The sequence below is a fragment of the Talpa europaea genome (genome assembly GCF_964194135.1).
Source record: "Talpa europaea genome assembly, chromosome: 3".
In the NCBI taxonomy this organism is placed as follows: Eukaryota; Metazoa; Chordata; class Mammalia; order Eulipotyphla; family Talpidae; genus Talpa; species Talpa europaea.
The window spans coordinates 83,123,905-83,150,544 of NC_140069.1; the positions used below are offsets into that span (position 1 = coordinate 83,123,905).

Sequence of the window (26,640 nt, forward strand, 5' to 3'; positions counted from 1 at the left end):
GAATATAAATATGCAGTACTAGGGAAGTTCTGGCATCAAAAGATAAGTGAAAATACTTTGGAAATAATAAGGCGGGGGGTGGGGAAGTGGAAGGGAGAAACCACTTTGACAAATTCCTTATTTCAAAGATAAAGTAAATGACATCCCAGAAGTTTAAAAACTTTTTTGGAGCTAGAAACACAGTCTGCTCATGAGATGAGACCAGAGAGGCTACAATTCCTTTGCTCCGGTATGGAGCCAGGGTGTCAGGCAGCCTACAGGGCGATGACCTCCCTCGCTGGGGCCTGTCAGTGTTGCCCAGTCCCTGGGGATTGCAGGGTAAAGCATATTCCAGATAAATACGCTGTGAATCACTCTAAACTTCTAAGCAGCAGCCAATCACTTCCTGTTTTAAATCTCATCAATCCATTCTAACCCTTTCATCGCTGTATCAATGAGCACCCATCAGAAACTCTCAAAAGCTGCAGACGGTGGAAGGGAAAAAACATGGGCTATCACTGCCAGCTAGAAAATAAGCAGAATCTAAGAAAAACAAAAATGAAGGAAAAAAACCTGTCTGCTTTTTCTTAATTCCCAAATTTCTACTGCAGTTAATAGCACAGAGCCAGAGACTCTCTAGCAAGCAGTGTTTAAAAATCAAAGGGAAGGGAGAGCAAGGTTGCCTCCACCTCTGCCTGGGACTATACAGTTCTCTCCCCGGCTGGCTTCCTCTTTTAACAACAGCTGCTGGTTTTCCAGAGGTGCCTAGTTTGGATTTACTGAGTACACACCCACTACTTTGAGTTATACACTGCACACAAAATTCAGCCACTGCATTCGGGTGGGAAAGAACTGGAAGGAGGGGGTCCTGGCTCAAGGCCTGCCAGTCCTAAAAATGTAGCCCGCATCAACCCATTGTGGTCACACTGGCGTCTCCGTGCAGACCCAGAGCTCTGAGCCAAAAACTGCTAAGTCTCTCGGGATTCAGAGATGGCTTCGCCTTAAAGGAGGTATTTTTCTAAAACGACGACGCTCGTCTGTGAGTGGATTTATTTTACAAACATCATGTAAGCACAACACACACTCTGAAGGCTTTTATTCTCTAATCCTGATCTATAGAAAGTCAGGCAAGAGTTAAATGAGGAGGTCCCATGTCTTAAGTTTCTGACTCCCACAACTTCAAGAGATCGGTTTCTGTTAACCATAAAATAAAATTTAGCATTCCTCAAATTGTTTCCACATAACTTATGAATCCTTTCACAGAGAAAATAGGTCTAAAAGCCTTCAAACTATGACTCCAGACTAAACAAAATTATCTCATTTTGATATTCAGAGAAACGGAAGGCATGGCAGTTAGACAATGTGCGGACCGAGTGCCTTTCTGCCGAGCAGATGCAGCTTTCATTTAGGAGTGCGCCGCAGGGCCGGGGACAGCGACAACAAAACAGGACTATGCTCCTCTCAAGAACAGATTTAGGGAAAATGAAAAGATCTGCCTATTTTTGGAGTGTTAGACTTCCAATGCAGTTGGGAAATCAGCCCATCTCTGAAAGAAACAAGCAAATGCCAATTATCTGTTAATCAGAACATTCCCAGGTAATTTCTCTTTTCAGCCTTTTGTGATTGTCTTGATTTTTGGGTGCAAAATGGAAAGACAGCAGGTCAGCTACCAATGCCAAAAAGGTAATCACAAATGAGAAGTGTTGGTGTATTCTACTAAGAGCCACGGAAAATATGGTTTTTTCCTTCTTGCCCACCTGCCTCTGGGTCTCAGCCAAGTTGAAAGGTAGAGTTCCCTCTTCCAGAGGAGCAATTCGTTCAATGTCTGCTAAGGTCATACGTCTGGAGGGGAAAAACAAACAAAAGAGCAACAAAATACCAATTTATTAAAATTCACAATATGGAATTTTAAAACATTCCCTTTTTTATTTCAGAGTTGTCTTATTTTCTCAAAGATTGCTGAACTCCCCTGCTAACCTTCTTTTATTAAGCTAATTAAAAAAAGAAAAGAAAAAAAAATGAGAGGCCAACTTACCCCCGTGGTTCATATAAATCTGCTAACTGAAACAAGATGTCAACTTCCATGGGTGTAACCTGACCAAATTTCTGAGCTGCCAGAACAAACTCCTCTGTATGGAAAAAGAGTTAAAAGGGAAAGATTCAAGAAGGAATAGCCACTAAGTCTTGCACTAACTCAAGGCACTGGAATGAGTGACTATCACAGAACTTTATTATAATTATCGGTCCTAGAATTCTACTCCATCCAATTAGGGCAACATTTTTGCGGTGCTTTTATTCATTAGAAAGAGTATGCATCATGTGTTCGCTGATGTTGGCTTTGAAATACTAGTGTCATCAGAAGCCTTAACTAAATGACACAGGAGAAGGTCATTCAAACTTCAGGTCAGGGAAAAAAATGAGAAAGCAGAAATGAAATTTTGTTTGTATGGCTCTCAAAAGGTTAATGAAGCTGTGGAATTCCTAAGGGAATTCTCTATTTTAAAAATTCCCATTGAAATGCTGATAATAACTTGCTCCAAGATTGTAGGTCAACTCATATCGTCACCAACACAAGTTTATGGAATTCTTCATGTGTTTCTGAAGGCCACTTTTGAGGTTGTCAATTTAGCTCAGATTTTAGTAGAATTTGAAAATATTTAAGAAATTCCACATGGTTCCCTAATTCAATGGCTGTCTTCAATTTATTTAAAACTGACTAAAGACTGTTTTGTTTGCTTTGGTTTGAGCAAGGGATGGAGAACACATATGTACCATATAGTTAATATATGTCAATGGGATAGAAAATCTCTCCATAAAATCTTGGTTGTCTTCTTCCCCTAATAATAATACACCAAGATATTTGTAGGCAAGAATTCAGATTTATTCTCACTCACCCTTAGTCACCTCTACATCTTTCCTGCTGCCAGCCAGAGTACTGTAGATCTTTCTAATGAGTTCCATGTTGTTAAGGAGCGAGTTAAATCCATTAAAATAGGAGAAACTAACTTGATGGGACGTGGTACCACCAGCAGCCTTGAGTAAGTTAAAAATAAGACAGGAGAAGAAAAATAAACAAAGGGATTTATAGGATGAAGAAGATTCAGAAGTACATATATCAAATGTTACTTTTGGAAGTAATCAAGAACACTTGGATAAGAAGAAATGGCCATAAGTATTTTTCTTTCACATTAAAAAAAAAGCTATAAATGATTTTTAGAAGTAACTGCAACTAATCATGACCAGAACTTGTCCTCTACACACACAACTCCTAGAAAACTAAATAAATACATGTGTAGGATTATAACAGGACCAGTAGTAATTTACAGAGTTCAAATTTCAATAGAAAATGTTTTATAAGCTTGCTTATTTCATCTAATGAGCAATTCTTAAAGGCTCATATATGCAAAATTATACACATGTACACATGTGGGTGCTTAGATATACAGAAGTATATTATACCAACACAAATATACTATACAAAGTGAACAATCTAACATTAATATCACAACTTGTCATGTTATTATAACTAGTAATAAATAATCATTTAAGTGCAGACTTTACATTAGTAGGATTTCCAGCAAACAAGCGCATTATGGTGAAATTATGAGATGTCATATGCTTTGATGGGGGTTAAGACTGAATTCTGATAATCAGAATTTGCAAGAAACCGTATTTCCTCACAAGGAACAAGGGAGGCAGACAGCATGTCCATTCTGAATGGAACTTCAGTTTGGGGTTTCAAATTCAATCCTTCCCTAACAAGGCAAAATAGTTTTATTAGGAAAGCACTTCTTTATAAGGTAACTACATAAATCTTCACTTAGTAATCATTTAAAATAGCTGACATGAGCGTTTAGAATGGAGTTAAGGGAGGGGGGCCAAGAAAAGGAACTAGATTAACAACACAGTGCCAGAATGGAAAAGGCCTTGTGAGAATGCCATGTCTCCAGAAAGTGGCACCAGGAAAAAAGGAAAAATGAAAAGCTATCCTGAATTCCTGCCTAAGGTGAGCATTGTAAAAAACTCAGATATGATGAAAACACTGAAAAAGAAATCTGAATGACCTGCAGGATCATCTAGGAAACTTTAGAAATTAGATTTTAGGACCTCACCATCCACACTTAGTAATTGAGCAGGCTTGGAAAAGATCACAGGATGTGCATTTTTAATAGTTTTCCCAGTGATTCTTATGCACTTTGACCAAGGTTTGGGAACCACCACCATAGAATGCTCCAGGACACCCTGTATCCATGGTTAGGACAGTGGCTGGAAATCCACTAGGACAGATGCTCCCGGACACAGGACAGCAAGGGTCCTACCTCTCACATGTGCCACTATCATCTCAACATGTGCATGTTGAATGAAAAAAAAAAAAAAGCATAGGCTTTAGTGTTTCTGTTCTACTGATGACTCAAACAGACCTACCTGTACGCTTTCATTTTTTTTTAAATTTATTTTTATTTTTATATAAGAACCGGGGTACAGGCCAGATGCGCGGGAGGGTGAGGGGATTCACCAGAGATAGAGCAGGGAACAGAACAGGCAGACTGAAGAAATACTGAGGGGAGCAGTGGGCAAAACAGGAGAGGTCTGCTGCTCCATGTGGGATTCTCGCAGGCTGGTGGGGATCGAACCCGCACTGCAGAGGCTGCAGACAGCTTCACAGTGCAGTGCCCAACAGCCTGCACCACCAGGGAGGCCCCTACTTTTTAAATTTTTTGCCTTGCAGAATAGATGAAAGCGAAGACTAGCATTTAACATACCTCAAAATATATAGCAAAGCTAAAATGAGGCCATACATTTGTTTTTCCTTTTTTTAAAATCAGTTTGGTTTCTTTAATATAGTCCATATTATCCAGATAACAAATTACCCTGCTCACTAAAATTAGCCAAAACATACTCTTTGTAGACTTGGGAAATGTATATGACCACAATGTTAGTGTTTTAAACAGTAAAAAAACCCGCTACTTTATTTATAGGAATTGTTCTATAATTCCTTATGAAGGCAGGTAGAATAAACTACTTTATCAGGGCAAGGTACAACTTACAGCTACGAGGCATTCTTCCACAAAGGGTGTCAGCACATGGGGGCGGATGGTGACCATGATGTCTCGAAAGTCAATGGCTGTGACTCTTCCCGTCTTGGCACTGTCCCTTTGCACAAAGGCCTGCTTTGCATGCTCCAGTTGTATTTCCTGCAAATAAAGATGAAATCCTTAACTTATAGTTCTCACTTAATTACTATAAATGACAGCTCCATTTCAAGCCAGGGTGAAGAAATCTAGTTGACATCTTGATTTAACAAGCCCCAGCCCTGTCTCCAAACTACTGTCTCCTTCCAAAGAGAGAACTTGGTTCAGATCAGTGAACATGTCTTGAGGAGGTGCACTCCACCTTAAATCTCTTACCCAAGGAAGCCAAATCATTTCCATGCTCTGCTAGAGTCCAAGCACACAAAGAAAATAAAGACTGGAATGAAGTTTGGTAGGCTCAACAATCTGGCCAAATCCAGCTTAAGTGATGCAGGTGATCAAATTTAAAAAAAAAAAAAAAAAAAAACACCTACAAGGACATTAACTTCTGTCCAAAGAAGAGAGAAAAAAATCTTAAAGGTATAATAACCTGGTACACAAAAGGTGATATAACACAAGGATGAAAAGGGCAGTTCTCTAGAAATTCTGTTCCTCTCACACCACCTTAATTCTACCAATATTTGGGTCAGGTGAAACCTGGGGGTGCTGTCTGGTCCCCACCCTCTCTCATCCTATTTGATGAGGGTGGCCCCTTCTACCCAAGGCCATGACAATCAAAAATATCTCCAGACAGAGCCATATGTCCCTACTGAAGACCACTGCTCTAGAATTAGGAGTTGGCCGGTATGCGGGTCAGAAGGGACACAATTGGGGCAGTACTATTGGATGAGTGTTTTCATCCATATGATCTCAAGACAGAAGGCCCAATCTTAGGTTTCAAGTATTAATCCCAGGGGTATCCACAAAATAAAACAGCCTTGCATCAAAACCTATCCTCCATGGAGAGGCATCCCTTTTGCAAAAGAGCATCTATCATTTTCCTCATGACACACTGCCCTATTCCCAAATATGCGAGTGTGAGAGCAAATCTCTGCAGTTAAAATACATCACTGATGTGGCTCTCACAAACTTCAAATTATTTAAATGAAAAGAAGTTTTATTAGATTATATGATATTGAAGAATTAATTGTTTAAACTTTGGTGAAATAATGATATAGCTGTATAAAAACTAATTGCCCTTGTGAAGTAGACCAAAATTAAGTATGAGAGACTTACATGAGTCTGAGAATGTTTCTAACTCCCTTTTCTTCCCTGAAAAAGGTGGGGAGATGAAGGAAAACAGATTACTCATAATAATTGAAACTGGATAATGGGAACATGCTGGGTCAGTGTACTTTTCTCTATATTTTTGTGTACTGCAAAAGTGTCTATGATAAAAACTTAAAAAAGACAATATAAAGTTAAGAAGCAGAGTTCTTAATCTATTCACAAGCCTCATCTCAGTTAAAGCATTTGCCAGTTTGGGGCTAGCTTGCCACTACTAAAACTCTCTTTGAGACCCTAATCTTTCAGTGCCTCCTCCACTCACTCCTTACCTGAGAAGCAAGTATCAGCCCTCCTCACTGTACCTTCCCAGGTAAAGGCCTCCCTTCCCAATAGCTTAAAGATTTCTTGCAAGGCTGGACTCCCAGGTCCCATCCCTCACTCTCATCTGCTAGACTGAACACATTCAGGTAGGTGTCTTATAAAGGCAACAAAACTCCATGCCACTAAATCCACTATTAAATGCTGTTCCACCTGCCCTCAAGTCTGGTCCCTTTCCTATGTTCAAAGCTTAATTACTGCCATGTTGTTTTTCTGATCATTTACCCAAGAAATACGTCATCTTCAGTTTTTCAAAATCCCTTTCCCCAGGGTAAAAAAGCAGTTACCTAAGTTAACCAACTAAGTCACTTGGACTTTGAAAGTTCACTCAAACGATCTCTAACTTCTCACCCCTGATGTCACTGGTTCCGGCCATCCACAGACCTCCCCTGAAGTACCACCATGGGCTCAACTGTCAGAGTGGCACTTCTCTGACTTCTGCAGGCCACTTTGTACACATCAATAGCTGCCTTTTAGAATCTCAGCTCTGACCTCAACCCTCCTCCACAGAAGCCTTCAACCGTCTTTCATCATAAAGATTCATCCCAGAAGCATAGCACTCAAGATCTAGAGGGAGCAACTCTCAGCCTCATCTCCAGTACCTCAGGTCAGCCCTGCCAGACCCTCCCCACAGCTGGGTCTTTGTACACACTCCTCCGTCTACCTGGCACAGCCGTGCCTCTTCCTCCAGCTCCTCCAGGTTTAGCTCAAATGTCAGCACATATGTAAATATAACTAGGCTTCTGAACTGAAAATAACTGATCAGAGTTCACGTGACACCCCCCCCAACCCTAAACCTTAATTGTAAGACTTGTCTTATTTCATCTTACATGAAAACCAGTTGTTTACATTCCTAACTCTTTCCTACCTTGCCAGGGGAGAGACTACGTTGTGTTCACCCCAGGTATGGCGTGAATGCTTTAGATCTAGTAGACACTCAATAAACAGAAGACATACTCATCAGTGTCAGGAACTCTATCCAACAAACCGAATGAACAAATCATGACCTATTGAACAAAAAGGGGTTCTCTTTACAAGTGCCTCCAATTTAAGAGGAAGGAAAAAATGGATTGCTAAACATCCTGTAGTGAAAAATGACCACAGTATGTTTTCAACTGAAAGTAAATGAACAGTCTCCTTCGAATTGCCAGACCCACTGCTAAAGCCATCATGAGTGACGATTACTCTCAACAATGGTGGAAGGTATGTTCAGTTGAGAGTAGAAGGTATGTTTAGTTATTTACCATTTCCCCTAGTTTAAAACTCAAATTGGGTCTTGGGGCCCCTCAAAATGTCATTAAAAAAACAACATCATTTTCACTGTCCACCCCATCTCCACAGAAAGGAGGAAGCTGGAACATATCTGAAACACCAAATTGGAAAATGAACACCAAAGTGGGGCCCATGCTTACTCCGCAAACCAGGAGTTGTGTCTGTAATGGTGTCAGCACACATTCCTGTCCCTGCACTTCCACAATGAAACCTTCCCTAGCAGGGATCCCTCGATCATGAAACAAGAAATACTCCCAACCTCAAAGATGAACAACTGGACACCATCTTTTCAACAGTGCTTCAAGATTAGGCACATTGTGGATCTATATAGTTCTCTAAATAGTAGGATATATGAAAACATTTAGTTAGGTATTTCCCCAACTTTAGAAGCAGCTGGCTGTAGTTCACCTACTAAGAAGTACCTGTTTATGTCATTTCTTCTTCTGAGTGAAGAAATGAAACTATTAACCATCACAACTGCCACAACAGTGACATCTAGTGAGCATGGATTAGGAGCCAGACACCACTCTGATGTACATCATAAGGATCACCCACCTAATGCTCACAGCAACACTGTGCGCTGGTCCTATTGTTAACCTCCTGGCAGCAGCTGAAGAAACTGAGGTCTCACAGACAGAGAGCAGCAAAGCAGGAATTCAGACCCAGACAGTGCCACCCCACTTATATGCCGCTAACACTTCACTGTACTGCATGGGGGTGCCTGAGTAATTTCTACTACTGCCAGGAATTTGATTACAAAATAGATTTGACACTTAAGAATCTTAATAGCTATGAAAAGAGAAAAATTCAATTTGCTTTTAAATTATTCTTAGTGCTCTAGATTTTTCTGTCATCTATTTTCATGAGAAAACAATTCCTAAAAGTTTCTCATAAAGGCAGCCGTCTTCTGTGCCCTCAGCACACCAAGAAAGTTCTAGCAACAATAGAGAGACCATGGAGGAGAGAGAACAAATCTAAAAGGCAGCCTTCTGCCCTTACTATATGTCTTCTTCTGACTCTGAGAGACCAAGAAGACAGGTAAAGAAGAATACTTAATTCAAAAATGAATGACCTTTGAAATTAACTACCAGGTTTACTATTTAAAAAATCAAAGTTCTGGGCCTCCCTGGTGGTGCAGCAGTTGAGTGCTGGGTTGCAAAGCTGCCCGTGGCCTCTGCAGCACCGGTTCGATCCCCGGCTGCTCCCCGGCCTCTGGAGGAGGGTCCCACATGGCGCGCAGACCTCTCCTGCCGCCCGCTGCTCCCCTCAGCAGTGTACTTCGGTCCTTCTGCCTGCTCTGCTCCCCGCTCTGGCTCTGGTGAATCCTCTCACCCTCCTGCGCTTCTGACTGTACCGAGCGCTTGTATGTATGTATGTATAAATCAATCAATCAATCAATAAATTTAATAAATAAATAAATAAAAAATCAAAGTTCTGTACTGGTACCTGTAAAGCTATTTAAGGAAAATTGAGGGTTACTGAGACAGGAATGGTTCCTACATCTGAACTCAGAAGGACAAAACTGGGGCAGAGCGTTTCAGAATGCATGAAATATGGTGTATATAACATTATGATCATTACAGTCCAAAATGAAAATCATTACATACATGCAAGAGAGGGAGCAGTGGGAGAAGCAACAAGTACAAATTGCATTTAAACTTAATGTATAATTGCAACAGGTTAAAAAAGAAAAGACTGGTGCTCTGAAGTTCTTTAAAAAAAACAATCAGTGGAGAGAAAACAGAGGGATCAGATCTTAGCATAAAACACAGAAGAATTTCACCTCAGAGCCACACAGCAGTGAAATGGGCTACCTTGCAAAGTAACAGATTTCCTGTTACTGAAAATATTTGTTCAACTCCAGGCTGAGAACATATGTGAAGTAGTTTGTTTTATTTATTTCAATAGAAGGTGTTATGAAAGCAGTATGTTGCACAATTTGACAAAAATCTGAGTATTAGAACAGGATTGGGCAGAGCCCAAATAATCAGTCATGACACTGTCAGCCGGGTAGGTTTAGGGGGAATGTGCGTGCATCTGAGAGCATTACATTCTCTCCTCCACAAACAAGGCCCAGAAACACCTACTGTGTTGGGTTGTAAAAACTAATCTTTGACAAAGGAGCAAAGACTATGCATTGGAGCAAAGAAAGTTTGTTCAATAAATGGTGCTGGGAAAACTGGGTCGCTACATGCAAAAGAATGAAGCTTGACCACTACCTCACACCATACACAAAAATCAACTCAAAATGGATTAAAGAACTAGACATAAGACCTGAAACCATAAAATATATAGAAGGAAACATAGGCGAAACACTACGTGATTTGCACATCAAAGACATCTTTACAGACACATCACCCAAAGCAGTGATAGTGAAGGCAAAGATAAACAGCTGGGACTACATCAAATTAAAGAGCTTCTGCACAGCAAAAGAGACAATAACAAAAACAAAGAGAAACCCCACCAACTGGGAGAACATTTTTGCACACAACACTAATGATAAAGGACTGATCACAAAAATCTGCAAAGAGCTGATGAAACTCAGCAACAACAAAGAAAATAACCCAGTCAAAAAATGGGCAGAGGAGCTAAAAAGAAACTTCTCTGAAGAGGAAATGCAAATGGCCAATAGACATATGAAAAAATGTTCAACATCACTTATCATCAGGGAAATGCAAATCAAAACTACCATGAAATACCATCTTACACCAGTGAGAATGGCACATATTAAAAAAACTAGCAACAACAAATGTTGGCGAGGGTGTGGAGAAAAAGGAACTCTTCTGCACTGCTGGTGGGAGTGCAAACTGGTCCAACCACTATGGAGAGCTGTGTGGAGATTTCTGGACCTACTAAACATAGAGCTTCCATATGATCCAGCAATTCCACTCCTAGGTATTTACCCAAAGGACACAGAAACATCCATTCCAAAGAACACCTGCACCCCTATGTTTATAGCAGCACTATTTACAATAGCTAAGCTTTGGAAACAGCCCAAATGCCCAAAAATAGATGACTGGATCAAGAAGATGTGGTACATATATACCATGGAATATTACTCAGCATTCAAAAAAGATAAACACATGCAATTTGCAGCAACATGGATGGCGCTGGAAGGGATCATGCTCAGCGAAATAAGCCAAAAAGAAAAAGAAAAATACCGGATGGTCTCACTCATAGCAGGAATCTAGAAAACTTAAATAAGGGACCAGGAAAATGAATAACTATAAGAAAGTAAAAATCAAAATCAACAAAAAACTATGAACCAGAGACACTTTTTGGGGGGTGAGGGGCGGGAGGAGAGGGATTGGGTCAGAATGGGGGGGGCTGCAATTGTATGGGGAATATAAAAATAAAATTTATTATTTAAAAAAATAAAAAATAAAATGATTCTAATGACAAAAAAATAAATAAATAAAATATGAAAAAAAAAAAAACATTTAACAGTAAAGAAATGAGGTGGCCAACCAAAATGAGAAGTGTGGAGTGAGAAGAGTTTAAGTTATAAATCTTATATATAAATCTTATAGATAACAGGTAGAAGTACAAATGTAGGAAATGTTGGTAATAGGATGTTAGGGAGAAACCCAAAGGCTAAGTGTTATTAGGTGCGTGCCATCCTCCAGAGACTGCTGTGTTTTGAATTCATGGATTTGAATCATCCCAATAACTGTATCAGGTAGGGCTGATCATCACCTCCATCTTACAGATGAAAAAGTGATGTAAAGAGTAGATGAGGGTCACATGACATTAAGGATGAAACTGGGTATGCACCGGGTCGCAATCTGAACCTACAAGGACTGCCTGTTCTTTTAGAGGGAGGCATACCCCAAACCACAAGAAAATAACAGTTGTGAAAATAGATTAAATCAGCCCGCAGAACATACAATGAGCAAGCAGACAACAGAAATAGAACTGATACCTAAGTGTAGACAGAACATAAAATTGAGGATCTGAGTGAGGCCTTGTCAAAATCCCAAAAGATGGCACACCTCTGAGCATGCCCAAATGAAAAGGCCTGTTAACTGCTGCAGTGTCGGAGACCAAAGAGAAAGGGCCCCTCCTTCACCTGAGGCCAGAAGGTCCCGGAGCATGGAGCTGTGCAGCCCTCTCGGGCAGTTCTGCGCAAACACATGAAAGGAGGCCCAATTTCTCTTTAATATTTGCCAGTGAACTGTTTTCTGTTCCCTCTATTCTGGTGCATGATGATTAATGGAATAGGCTTTTATTGCAGCAGTTTCCAACGACTTCAACACACCTATTCAGATTGCTGTCGGGGGAAAAAAAAGCCAAACTCTTCAAAATTGCTAGCTGTACAGAAATAAACGTATATAGGGGTTAGACCACTTTAGGCCCAATGTTCATGCTTCTAATAGCTGCAGGCCTATCATTTCCTTAATAATCTCCAATTGTCAAGTGGGTATTTTTGAATGCAAAAATTCTCTCCACCTTTATTCAGACATGTAAGTTTGTGCTTCAGCCTGAGAACAATTTATCAGGAACCAAAAGAAGAAAAAAAAAAATAGACCAATAGACCCTCATAACAAGCAGCAGATCCAGATGATTTGTATTATAAACACCAAAAGGGACCCCTGGGTAGTTTGCATTTTTGTGCTTTGTACCATTTTGAAATTTTAAAAATTGAAAACTTCAATAAAAGCATGGAGCCACCAGTAAGGAAATGATACAAAAGAACTTCCATTTAGGAATGACGGTAAAAAATATTCTAGGGAAAATGCAGGTAACTTACGAAAACTAGGAACAAAATATAATACTTTCTTTAAGAAAATATGCTATCACATGTAGTCCAATTTCAAATATACTCTGTATTACTTCAAGTATCAGTACTCATATGGCTTATTTGATATGTGTATTTTATAATCTTATGCTAATTTAGAGGGAAAATTATAATTAAAATAAAGAACGACGTATTTTTCAACAGAGAAAATATGGAAATTAGCAATGAAATAATAAGTAGAGAGATGAGTAGTTTCCATTCTAAACATTTTTTGTGCTACACATTTCAGTCCATGTAGTCAGATGCTCAGGGTTCAGGGTGAGATTTCATTGCCAGCTCACTGGGTGACGCTTTAATTCAAAGCGTCTTTAGAAGCGGCATGTGGGACAGCATGCACAGCAACACCTTGACAGAAACCGAGTACAGAGCTTTTCCATTTCAGTTTCCCCGTTCTTGTGATTTAACAGTAAACTTCACAGTGGTTACCAGCCAGGGAAATATGGAGTGTTCATTTTTACCAGGATATTACTACAAGAGCCTGCACAACAGGCTGCTGAACTAAACAGCAAGCCAGCTAACAGCACGGACACAACAGCAAGCATGCATTCTGATTCCTTGCCCAGAGCAGTGCAAATAAAACACGTCCTGCATCGAAAGCTTCAATGACCAGTATATTACCACACTTCTGGTCACCCGTTGTCAAACTCGCAATGACTTCCGTTTGGACACAAAACACAATCAAATCTATTGGAGGAGCTGACAGTAATCCAGATTAGCCATTTTTATTAATTATTTCACTTTGGAATATCAAGTGGTGCTGTGCATTATGAAGTAGTAGCAAAGCTGTACTGCAGACCGCATCTGGTCCAACTTAAAATCAACATAAAAAGCACTCACATGTTAAAAATGCAAATATAATCATGGTCTCTGGCTACTAAAGATCCATGGTCTAGATACTTTTAACTAATACAGATGGCAAGTTGGGGGACAAAGGGGAGGCACAAATGGCTCAGGTTACTCAAGGCTAAGCAGGAAACTTGTTAGCTGTTCACTATTATATTTTAGGAAGTTTTATAGCAAATAACTTTTTTGACTAACACCTAAAATGTTTTTTATCAGTTCTAAACCTTATAAATTTTATGTTGCCCTGTTTTCTTTTGTTTGGTGATGGTTGGTGATAGGGAACAATTTCTTTTTTTTAACACATAGAGCATTTTATGTTGAAATTTTTGCCTTGTATCAGGATGCCACAAAAAAATATAGTAGCAAGTCTTTTTTTTTTTTTTTTAAAGATTTATTTATTTATTTATACAAGCATTGGGTACAGTCAGAAGTGCGGGAGGGTGAGAGAATTCACCAGAGCCAGAGCGGGGAATAGAACAGGCAGACTGATGAAATACACTGCTGAGGGGAGCAGCAGGTCTGCGTGCCATGTGGGACCCTCGCCAGTGGCCAGGGATCGAACCGGCACTGCAGAGGCTACAGGCAGCTTCGTAGCTCAGCACTCAACCACTGCGCCACCAGGGGAGGCCCAGTAGCAAGTCTTAAGTGATGGTGACTTACAGAGTAGAGCTAACTGGAAGCTTGAACCTCTGGCTCTAGGGGGATGGCAACCCTGCATCAGAGGACAGAGGTTGCCAGAGTCTTACCTTCTAGGGCTCAGATCCTGAATAACTAACATGTCTGTTTTATACAGACAAGAGGTGAACTTGTACTTGAGGCAAACCATAAGTCAAAATTAAAAACAAAACAGGTCAATTTGATTTAACACAAAGAACCAAAATCAGTCAGTTGCATTACTATATGCTTTGGCATTCAACAAGGTTGTCATGGGGTTCACGTGCCTCACCAATATGCACCGCCAGCCCACTAGACACAGCCCTGGTTCCCAGGCTCTAGTCCCAGCTCTGTCAACTATGATTCACCTTTCTGAATTTCATCATCTTTTTCTGACAAAGGGAGTACCTGAATAAAGTATGGTAAAACACTCACACTTTGTAATTAGGGATCTCTTACGGTAAAACAATAAATCTTACTTTGTGATTATGGTCCAGTTACTTCATTCTTAAACTCTATTTGATGAGACGACACTAGAGAGGATTTTTTACCTCCACTAGCTTCCAAGTCAGCTATCCTTTCCTTGGCTAACTAATGGAACTCCAACTTGAAACTCTGGCCTCTCCACCAATTTTTTTAATGTATTTATTTTTTTAAAAGTACCCTTTTTAAAAGATTTATTTATTTATGCATAGAATAACTGGGGGGTAGGCCAGTGTTGCAGGGTGGGGGATAGGCTGGGGGGTGAAAGGATTCACCAGAGACAGAGTGGGGAACAGAATAGGCAGATCTACTGAAATACTCTGCTACAGGGAGCAGTGGGCAACACAGGAGAGGTCTGCTGTGCCATGTGGGTTAGCTCCCTGGCCGAGGATCAAACTCAGGTGGTAGTGGTGATAGCACTGAGACAACCCCTCCACCACCAGGGAGGCCTCTCTCCACCAATTTAGAGTGTTACTCACTTCTGGGTAATTCCTCCTCTGAGAGCAGTATGAGGAAGGCCTTCAGAAACAGAAGAAATGGACTGCCTTCATTAAATGGGGAAGAGAATTCCTCGGAAATGCCCTATGGGCCAGAATTCTGGGAGGTTCCAGTAGTATCATATTAATTCTAAGGAACTAAAAAAGGAAGAAATAACCCAACAACACATATGTGAACAGTGACATGTCAAGTACCACTCTGTAGCCGCTAATAAAAACTCTCTTTCCCTGTGCTCCTCATTTGAGTAAAACAACACTATTCTCCCCATTTGCAAAAGCCTAAAACCCAGGAGTCAGTCATGAATCCTGCACCTCCCTAACTGTCTCCATGATAGTCGATCACCAAGTCTTTTCAGAACTGTCCCTTTAACTTCTCTTGAACCATCTACTTATGCTCATTACCATGGCCCTACAACCCTGGCATTGTTTCTCTCTTAGAGAGTAACCAATTAGACTCTCTCCCCTCAGCCTTTTCTCACATACCAGGCAGACAGCTCCTTTTAAAACACAAATCTGCTCAAGTTTGTCTCTCCAAGCTTCCTATCATTCTTACAGTGAAGACCTGAAGACTGGATTCCACGCTTTTAACAGTCAGGGTCATGCGGTCCACATTTCCCAGTGTGTGGTCCCTAACCCATCCGGAGTATCACAATTCAGGATGCTTGTTGGAAAGAGCATTTCTTAGGCCCTATCCAGAACGACTGAATCATACTCCTAGGGAGAAGGAGGCCCAGGACTCTAAACGTCTAAGTAATCATCTCAGAAAAATTTTACACTAAAATTTGAAAAAATAAACTGCTTGAGATCTAGGAAAATTAAAATCAATTTCAATTCCACTTTTCTGATGTTGAACAAATCCATAAAATTTCTCCAAGCTTCTGTGTGTTCATCTTTCATAGAGAACTGATAGCAATTACTTAACACATAGGGTGATTAGAAGGATAAACACAAGTAAAAGCACCTTCTAAGATGGAAAATGCTACATGTGGAGGAGTTAATAGCAACTGTTCTCTAGTTAACAAGCATATTGCTCTTGAGAACAAGCCTAGACTTTTCAATGCTGTGATTGGGGCATTTGAAAATGCATATGTATAGATTATTTTAAAAGTGTAACCATAAGCTGTGAAATATATACCCATAATTATAAAATATTATCAAAAAGTAATTGGAAATGACACTAACATGCACACCTACTAAGGGCTTTCTTATTATCATATCTGGCAATTAGTGGACTTAGAGACAATGCAACATAGAGATAATAGCATCATATTTTTCAATCCCTCACACATCTGTGATCCCATGGAAGAAGCTTAGTTCTAGAGCAGTGCTCTCTATTCTTCTGAGAACCGAATAAAAGTATTTTCCCTGGAAAATTGCCTTTAAGTGCAAATTCTTACCTTAAAGTCTGCTTATTTTTTTGCAAATAGCAGAGGAAAATGATAATTATTTCTCAGGGTATTAAGGGGACACTATTATCGAAATATTTAAAAGCACTTTGTAAATTATAAAGATTACTTGCTTCTATTATTATTTCTTTTTTTGAGAGTGACTCTTAGTGTTGACTTTACAGAATAATTTGGCTCAAAAGTTGAAGAGGCCTTTCACAGTTGCTTAAAATGCCAACCCAGTAAGAAATGGGTAATGCATCTGAAAAGACTTTTCTCCAAAGAAGATACACAAGAGGCCAACAAGCACATGAAAAGATGCTTGACATCATTAGTCATTAAGGAAACACAAATCAAAACCATAAATGAGATACCACTACGGGCCACTGAAGTGAAAGGCCTCGTGTAAAATAGGACAGTTAAATAGTCAACCTTATGCTGATAACTGCCTATTTACATTTATATTTTGGATGACTTCTCTAACCAATCTTTGAATGCTGTTTTCAGCTTACATCTGCCACAAGGATTTATGCTCCAGATTTATTTAAGGGAGGGTTTTTGCTACAAAAGAGTAACCTCGCAGGGCAAACATTTTATACCTGCTTGCAGTTGTTCTTTTGAGCTATCAAGCAAATAAATACAAGAACCCTTAGACTTGTACACTCTAAATGTCTCAAAATTGCTATCTCTGTACCTCTTGGCCCTTTGCACAAGGTCTTTCTATAAACCCTGCACACTGAGCAAACACTGCTCAGTTGGGTGGTTTGCCCCACTGGAGTAATAATCACAGCATACACATACACACAAAACTTGCAAATAGGGTACAGAGTTTTATTTTAATGTCATTTATGAACAGATCCATCACCTATAATATGGGAAAATTTCTCCAAATTGTTTTCTAAGTCATTCAGCATATTAAAATCCTTTTTTCAACTAGCAACCATAAAAATCAGAGCTTTGCTCTAGGAACTGTGAGACGTTATATGGAAAGGTTCATAGACTATTACAAAACATACATATCCACATACCGATCCATATATAAACTGCTATCACATTCATACACATATGTTATCATGCACAAAGTTCAGTGAGGCATGAGGACTGTGGCACCACTTCCTTCTGAAATCCTTCCCCAAGTAGGAAGAAGTCTTTGTAATATTGCTACTTGCTTCAACACTATCATTTGGACACAGAAAACAAAGAAAGAGAGTTAGCTCAAAGACTATCCAATGGATTCACTACTTTATGACTTTTATTTTTTATTTTATTTATTTTTTTAAAATATTTATTTATTTATACAAGAACCAGGGTATAGGCCAGATGTGTAGGAGGGTGAGAGGATTCACCAGAGACAGAGCAAGGAACATAACAGGTCGATGAGCCGAAGTACACTGCTGAGGGGAGCAGCGGGCGAGACAGGAGAGGTCTGCCGCGCCATGTGGGTATCTCCCTGGGCAGCCGGGAATCAAACCTGCGCTGCTGAGGATGTGAACAGCTTCACAGTGCAGCGCTCAACCATCTGCACCACCAGGGAGGCCCACTACTTTATGATTTTTATAACCAAAGCACAAAAATGGCAAACTAGCATTCCAACTGTCTCTATGACCAGCACCACCTCAGGCAGTGGGCAGCCCATCCAGCCCACACACCAACGAACATGTGAACACACAAACCATAGTCACATATGACTTATAAACAAACTCACACTTAAATAGAGAAGACACAACACCTATAAATGAAGAAAAAAGAAATATGATCTTGCAGAGAATGGCACTGCCCACCAATCACAAATACATCTACATTCCTTAAACATGGGTTTGACACACAAGTGTGAGGCTGCCACTGGCTGGGACCAACCTGAACTACCTTCTAGGATCATCACTGGGACAAGCACTGTTTTCTCAATTTTGTTTTTAATCTCGGCAACACTGGTTTACAATATTGTAAGTATAGGAAGTGTAGGGTCCCTCTCTTTAGGCATACCCACCACAGTGCACCCACCACCAAATCACCCATAGTCTCTTGACACCACACAGGCCCCCTGAAACTACAAGCTCCTCTTCTCAGTTGTCCCCACAGCTGCTCCTCTTCCTCAGGGGACAGGCAGCAGCATGCACAATGCCAGACCTTTCAGGTCTCAAGCAGCCACACATCTGCTTTCACAATCTTGGCGCCAGCCTGGGAGCTGGTGCCTGTTTCTGAGCCCTGCCCTAGAGCAGAAAGGCGGGCACATGCTTGACAAAGCAAGGGCCTGAAATGTAGGAGATTAAGTTCTCTTATATCTTTAGGAAGTTCCCTGTATCCAGAAAAGAGCCCAAAGGAAGCAAACAAAGCATTTGAAGTAGAGGTCTGAAGCTCTACCTGCATTAAGAGTTCAAAGGCAGCAAAGGAGATATTTGAATGTAGAGGGGGGCTAGGGGTTAGAGAGAGAAGCAAGGATAGACAGACATCAAGACTGACATTTCATTGGCATTCATATAAAGTCTATCGTGTTACAACCATTCATTCCTTTACATCTGGGCCTGGAGTGAGACACAAAAGCAAGGCCCTAATCTAGATAATTATCTACCATACCCATTTTAATCTAGTAAACGTTTAGCACTTGCATTCTGGCTACAAAGTCAAAATCATCCCATGGAGGACACTGTGGAATTAAAGAATGGAGTCAAATACAAGTGAATGCCCTACAAGTTGCAGCTGGAAACAAACAGCAGTCCCTGAGTCATCTAATCTTTGACTCTGGCTTCTCCACATCTCTAGAAAGGCCTAGAAGCCGCTGTGAGTGGTTTACAGACTACTCAATTCAGCATAATTGATACTTGCTTAAAGGGAAATGCGATCATCCTTACTATCGCTAACATCCCATTAAGACTAAAAGTTAATTAGGCTGTGTTCCATAAAGTCAATTTGAAGCATTTGTCTCAATAGCATTATTGTAATTATTCCTCATCAAAATGACTATCACCTCCTACTGCGTGCCAGTGTCTTATGTAAACAACAGCAAAAATCCAACAACTCACATTCCATTCTCCACCTGAGTTATTTAAGTTATTTAAGTTTATGTTTACATAGAATTGAAAATAGGGAATCACAGACATTAACATGCATTAAAAAATGCAAAGGCAAGTTGAGGACATCTTGTTTTAAGTTTCCCAAGACCAAGAAAATATGAGCAAGCTAAATAACCTGGCTACACTTCTGTATTATAACAATTCCAGTAAAAGTCCAAAAGAAAAGCACCTACTAAAGTCAACCTATTACATAAAAGTGGGCCTCACAAGATGCTGACAGAGGAGCAAGGGACACAGTGCACATGACTGCACCCTGGGACCTTCCACTACTACCCGTAACAATTTCCAACCACTCCGTAGAAGGTTCTGGATAGGGGTTGGGGACATGAAAGCAGCAGAGCCACCAGGAAATGCACTGACAAATGCCCTGGCAACTTTTCCCACAGATCCAGAATTTAAACATAATAAACCAATGTCCTTAAATGAGTCTTTTAAAACATTACATTTAATAACAAAATTTAAATTTATTTTGTTAGGAAACAAAATAAATTCATAAATCCAGAAGAAGTGAGTCGTTTGTCCTATAAAACTACAAATCGTAGAGTTATTGACCTCTCATGACTTAATACTAACACTGGAATTAAAACATTAAAAAAGTATGCTTCATAATGAAGAGGGAACAGTAATCATATTTTGTTACTACTTCCATCAGCATCATTGGTGGCCCAATTATATGATTATAATTAGGGAGGGAAAGAAAGGTAGGAGGGACTGGGCCAGAGAAAATGCACCCAGGAATTAGATACTCCCACAGTTCAACCCTGGATATAGACAGCAAGCGCCTCTCAAACATGGCTGCAGAGCAGAAGCACCTGGGAAGCTTTAAACATCCCACAGCGCAGGAGTCTAACCTCTCTACCCCCTCCATCAAATAAAATCTCTAAAAAGGAGACTTAAGCAACAATAGTTTTTAATTTACCTCCCCAGGTAATTCCAGACCCTGTGCCTTGTCTGTTAAAGAACTCAGGTGAAATGATTCTATGCTTCGATGCTGATGGTGAGCTCTCCATTTCTCAGGGGAAAACAAAATATTGGTCAGCAGTAGTGGAACCAAATATAAGAGTTCCCCTTCTAATTCTGGCCTTCCTGACTTCTGAGCAAATCACTTGATTTCCTGGGACCTCAATTTGCATTTCTGTTAAACTCAAAGGGTTTCTAAGTCACAGAGTTCACTTAATCCTATGGTTTCTACATTCTAATAAAGAAATATTTTCAAATGGGATAGTTTGGGCAGGGTTAGCAAGTCTGAGTTAAGTCAGGATCCCAATTTTACTAATTTACTCTATATAATTTTAAATATTAGACCCACCAGTAAAAACTGAGTGAATTCCGCATATGTCAGGTGTCTTTTTCTTTCTTTTCCAAAATGTAGTTGCACAAATTCTGAATCCCAGTTAAATGGAATATGCTGGTGAATTGTGGTCTGTCCAAAAACTTGCTTAACATCCTCTGGAAAGAGAAAAGAAAGGTTGATTAAAACAAAACAAGCTGGTTGCCTCCTTATAAAATCTATTATTTTTATTTTTTTTTTAGAGGCATGTTTTATTTATTTGTTTGTTTGTACATGCACTGGGTATAGTCAGAAGCAGCGCGGGAGGGTGAGAGAATTCACCAGAGCCAGAGCTGGGAGCAGAGCAGGCAGAAGGACCGAAATACACTGCTGAGGGGAGCAGCGGGCGGCAGGAGAGGTCTGCGCGCCATGTGGGACCCTCCTCAGGTGGCCGGGGAGCAGCCGGGGATGGAACCAGCACCGCAGAGGCCAGCGGGTAGCTTCGCAACCCAGCGCTCAACGGCTGGGCCAGCCACCGGGGAGGCCCATAAAATCTATTATTAAAGGAACATTGCTACCTTATTAGGAAATGCAACTCAACTTGAAAAACCCACACAGATTATAAGATCGTGATAGAAATAAAATTCAGAATCCTCATGGAATCAGTCAAGAAATAAAAATTGCTAATTCCACCAAACAAAATAAAGAGGTGCAAAAAGGCCTTAAAGTAGGAAAACAAACCAAAGCAATAAGCTAAATCCAGTATCACCAACTCATTTGTTTTGTTTCAACATACATTCTTTTCTAGGCATAGGGGATATAACTGAATCTTCAGTGGCAGGAAAGACACAAAGAAACACATATAGCACATTACAGCTCTTAAATATAGTCCTTTATCACGTTAGCAGAAAGTTTTTAAGGATTTTGCAATCAGATTACTAAAACCTGAAGCGCATATTCAACATCACTAAGACTCTGAGCTTTAAACAATCCTGTTGTTAATCAAATCACACTTGCAAATGAAGGTGAAGGTTCCTGTATTCCTCCTTCCTCACTTTGGAAGACATTGTAGTATCACCTCAGGTCAATAACCTTCTCTGCTTAGGAGGCACAAGTAGTTTTCTCACTTAACATCTGATTGGTTAGGATTTCTCCATGCCTGTAAGTCACTGAGAGGTATGACCACCCCTCCCGCTATATAGCTGGAAAATCAGAAAATAAAAGCCAATTTTCAAATTCTGCTCTGTACTTTGGCTCCCATGGGAAATTCCTTGAGTTTTACTACAAGGCTCCAGAAGTTAACCATAAGGTTGCCATAGCACTAAACCCTTGCCATTCCGTCATCTTTCTAAACCGAACATGTAGTCCTGGAGAGGAAAAAGGAGACACAAAAAGTTCTAGCCTTTTGGTTACTTACTTGGTTCATTTAACTATACACACACACACAGACACACATACATACATACATATATGTGTGTCTGTGTGTGTGTATATATATTATATATATATATATATATAACTGAAATAACTGATTAGCTGAGGGTTTCCAGTCAAGCACCATTTGACAGTTTTATCATTAACTTAAAAAGAGTTCAAAGGTATCTCCTAGTCTAAAACACAAGGTCTTAAAATCTCAGCACTAGGTGGTCATCTGGACACAGACATAAAATAGGCTAGCACTAAAATATGAAAAAAAAGCACTAGATACGCATTTGGGGTATTTAAAGTCTATTTTTCTTACTTTAGCCTTTCTTCTTGGAATTGAAAACAAATTGAAATGCTTATCTTTTAAAGTAAAGTGTAAGTATTGCTATTTCAGTCTGTGCCAAACAATCTATGTTTGGAAGGTCAATCAAATAATGGTGAATTATTTTAGCAAGACTTGACCAAATAAGCACAAGAATCCTTTCTGTGTGGGACTTTGCCTTCTCCGCAAAACGTTTCCAGTCTAAAAGCCTGCTGTCTTTTTTTTTTTTTTTAAATCATTACAGATTAACAATTACAAAATGACAATTGTTTCTTTGTTAAAGAAAAGCTCAAAAAGCCAGCATATTTCTCCTAAAGTTAATAAACTTTCCAGCTTATGGAACATGACTGTAGAGGAAAAGGTTGGGATTTTTAGGAAACGGGGGACAAAGAACATGATCTTGTGTAGACAAAGTAGCATGTCCTCGAACAACAGAATATTATTCATCAATAAAAGGGACTATAGCTGTTACATGCTACAATGTAGATGAACCCTGAAAATTATGCTAAGAAGTCGGTATATTATATGATTCCATTTACATGAAATGTCCAGAACAGGCAAACAACATCAGACAGCAGATTAGTGATCGCCTAGATCTGATGGGATTGCTAGGAAATGTTCAAAAATTGAATGTGGCAATGACTACACAAATCTTAATATAATAAAAATTACAGAATTATCTACTTGAAATGAGTGACATACAGTTCAGTCAAGCTTGTTTTTTCAAACCTGGTACTGTCAGATCAGTCTCTTCCCAATGGGTGTCATTAGCCAAATTACCTACCCTGACTCAACTCTCTCAATCTGTAAGATGGGAATAAAACATCATCCTAAAGGCTCTGGATCTAAGTGTGCCTACTGCAATGTTCTAAACAAAGTACGTGACCATTAAAATGGCAAAGCTCCAAAATCAAAAGCTTTAGTTATAATGAAAATTGCTATCTGGGTACCAAATATTTACAAATGATACAAAGAAAAATCAGGCACAGTGTGATTTGGAAATATCATATTTATACATTTCTCAAAAAGCAATAATTTTCCTCAAATATTTAAAATCCATCCTTCTCTTAGCTCATAGACCAAAATTTTGAATGAAAAGTGATCAAAAACTAAGTAATTTTCCATTATGTTTCTGAAAGTATGAAATTAAGAAAGATTAAGAACCTCCACTCTTTACTTTGAAGATCTTTCAGATACTAGAAATATTTAATTGGCAAATTACTTGCACATGCCATTAAGTGGTTAGACTGAATTTGTTTTTACAAATTCTATGGGCTCTTATTCCTTAACCTCCACTGCACTATAATCTGAAATCATCAAGGTCTTCACTTATGCAAATTTTAACTTTCTAGGTTTTTGTTTCCATACAGAATAACTAAATTAATGCACTTTAATTTCTAAAAGATTCACTTTTTGAAGCTGCAAATCAAAGAAAACAAGTTTCCCATTAAAATAAAAAAGGTTCATCAAGCTGTATTATTTCAAACACTGAACCATAATATCTCTCACGGATCTTAAAAATTTCATTAATACAATAAACACAAAAAGGATGTTTCTGTTAAACCCAAAAGTATATCCCTCTTGGATGCAAAAAGACACTCAGTATATAGCTGCACTTATTTCTGACCAGCTTCACTGGGGTGCTTCTTTCCGATATGTGCTAAATCCTCATAGAAAGTTGCGGTTTTGCTCTGAGGGAAAAAATATTCTATCCTGCTGATATGGCTAACAACAGCTTATATGGCCATCGTCTTTTAAGCAGGGAGCAAAAGACAAATTGTTGAATTCGTAAGTTAAATAACATAATAGACTAAGTGGATGCAGACCTATCTCTACTGCCACAAGCTCCAACATCAAGGTTGCCATTTCAAACCCTTTTGACAAGTGCCTTTTTATATTAATCACAGTTAAGGGTCTGAAGAGGAAAGAAGTATTCTGGCTACAATTCAGATTCGCTCAAGGAAGTTCTAGGAGGAAAATGGATGCCATTAAAACACAGTAAGTACAGAGCAAGTACTTCACACATGAAGCCCTTCTCATTAAAACTGAGTTCTTTATAAGTGCCTGTAAACTTGTTTGTATTACTATTCTGAACATGTAGGTACAGTGGTGTTAAGTATCTTTCAAAAAAATAAAGCATACATAGCCATGCGTGCACTGGGCAAGTAGAGCTGAATATTATTTTAAAATCATATATGCTATTGGCTATGTAAAATTAAGACTTTGGGGTGGAACTACTGTGATATGAGTTCATGTGGCATCCTAGAAATAAACACTGTCCTTCCAGAAGCACCAGAAAACACGGTGGTGGTTCCTATGAAACCCAGCACCTCCCTTCTCTGGACCTCCTTCTACATCTGCCAAAGAAAGCAATAAATTACACTAGGCATTGTTCAACTGCACTGCCAACCATATTCACTTGCTCAAAATATTCCCAAGCCCCACACCCAAAGATTTTGATTCAGCAGGTTTGAGATGGAGCTAGAGTCCACAGTTGTAATGAACAACTCCCCCGTCCCCCAATCAGAAACCATCATCTGCCTTATTCATAAGAATTGTTCCTATTTTAAAATCTGATGGCTCTATAAGTTCTCAAGATTAACACACTACTTAAGTCATCAAGGTAAATGTTGGTTAACTACAACAAAAAGGTTAAAGGCCAGCAGACATTTAGCCCTAGATATTAATCTTCTATCATATGCATTAGCTAAACCAACAGCAAGAGAGGCCACTGAGGTGTTTTCAATCTATCTCCTAGAAAAATTTATTTGCAATTGAATAGAATAAATCATTAGCAGCCTTTCATACTTGTGAAAAGTAAGTCAGCTAAAATGGTGAGTGGAGTCATACCCCAGACTGTGGTCACTTTCCAGATGTATAAGCTTGCTTTAATCATCTGGTCTGTTAATTATTGTTAACTTTCATCACTACTAGAAAAGAACACAATCAAAAAACTCCAACTCTTTGAAATTCTAAAAGCAGTAGAAAGAACCCTAATTCATTCTTTAAATGCAAGTGTAACATCTATATTGTTTAAAAAACCAATTTCCTAAGCTAGTTTCCTTAGACGGATGTTATCAAAAATAATTTTCTTGCAAAAGCATTAACATACATTTAACCCTACTTAAATGCTTCAAGAGCAGATGTACTACAAATGCACACCCACAGTGATCCCATATTAGTATAAAACTGTTTTATTTCAATTAAAATGTCTAACTATCCACCCCCAACATATACCTAAACTGTAATTTTCTCTGAGAACTTCCAATATGTTCTTGATTTTGTTTCCTTTATCAACCTATCAGAGCAAAAACTGCCTTGCAACTGTTGGAAGAAATCAGTCATTAGCAGCAAGATTACAGCAAATTTTCCAATTTAGAAAAACTGTATTTTTATCTCTCTCTCATACTGAAAGAATAATGGTATAATTTTACTATTTTTAAATGAGCAGTACAGTTTAAAATAGTCAAATTTTCTCAGTGCTCCAAGTTTTTGGATTTACTGTTAGCTTTCTGTTCTCTGCACCTCCTTTCTATTCACAAGTTCTCTTTATCTTAAGTGCACTCATGTACACACACACACACACACACACACACCCCACCCCCAGGGGCAGAAGCTCCCAATTGGGCCTCTCTACACCCTGATAGTCTTCTAAAGAGCAGTTAACCTTCAGGCAGTAGTTAACTAAGGAGTGACTTCACATGGTTATTGTGATTTACTCTTCAATTGACATTCTTCCACCTTCTCAACAGGCCTGCTCCCCCTGCAGCCCACCCCCCCCCATTTTTAAAATGGAGCGATGAAGTAGCAAAAAGTACAATATTTTAGCCATTTGAGCATGGACGATTCTCAAATTATCCCACCAACTGGAAGTGCTCTCTGATACTACTATCTTTCAAAATTGAAGCCATTATGGTCAATCGTGCAAATCTGTATTTAGCTTTTCGTAAATAGTGGATTTTTG

General features: G+C 39.3%; 1 protein-coding gene across 1 annotated transcript in view; it reads right to left on the reverse strand.

Moving 5' to 3' along the window:
• Window positions 1-26,640, reverse strand: part of SLC25A13 (solute carrier family 25 member 13) — a gene marked incomplete at both ends in the record, with an annotated part of 168,415 nt that overhangs the window by 60,670 nt on the left and 81,105 nt on the right. The window contains 5 exon segments of the mRNA XM_084229817.1: window positions 1,737-1,821; window positions 2,015-2,108; window positions 2,874-3,012; window positions 5,028-5,174; window positions 20,969-21,108. Of these exon segments, the coding sequence (XP_084085943.1) occupies window positions 1,737-1,821; window positions 2,015-2,108; window positions 2,874-3,012; window positions 5,028-5,174; window positions 20,969-21,108 (605 nt within the window).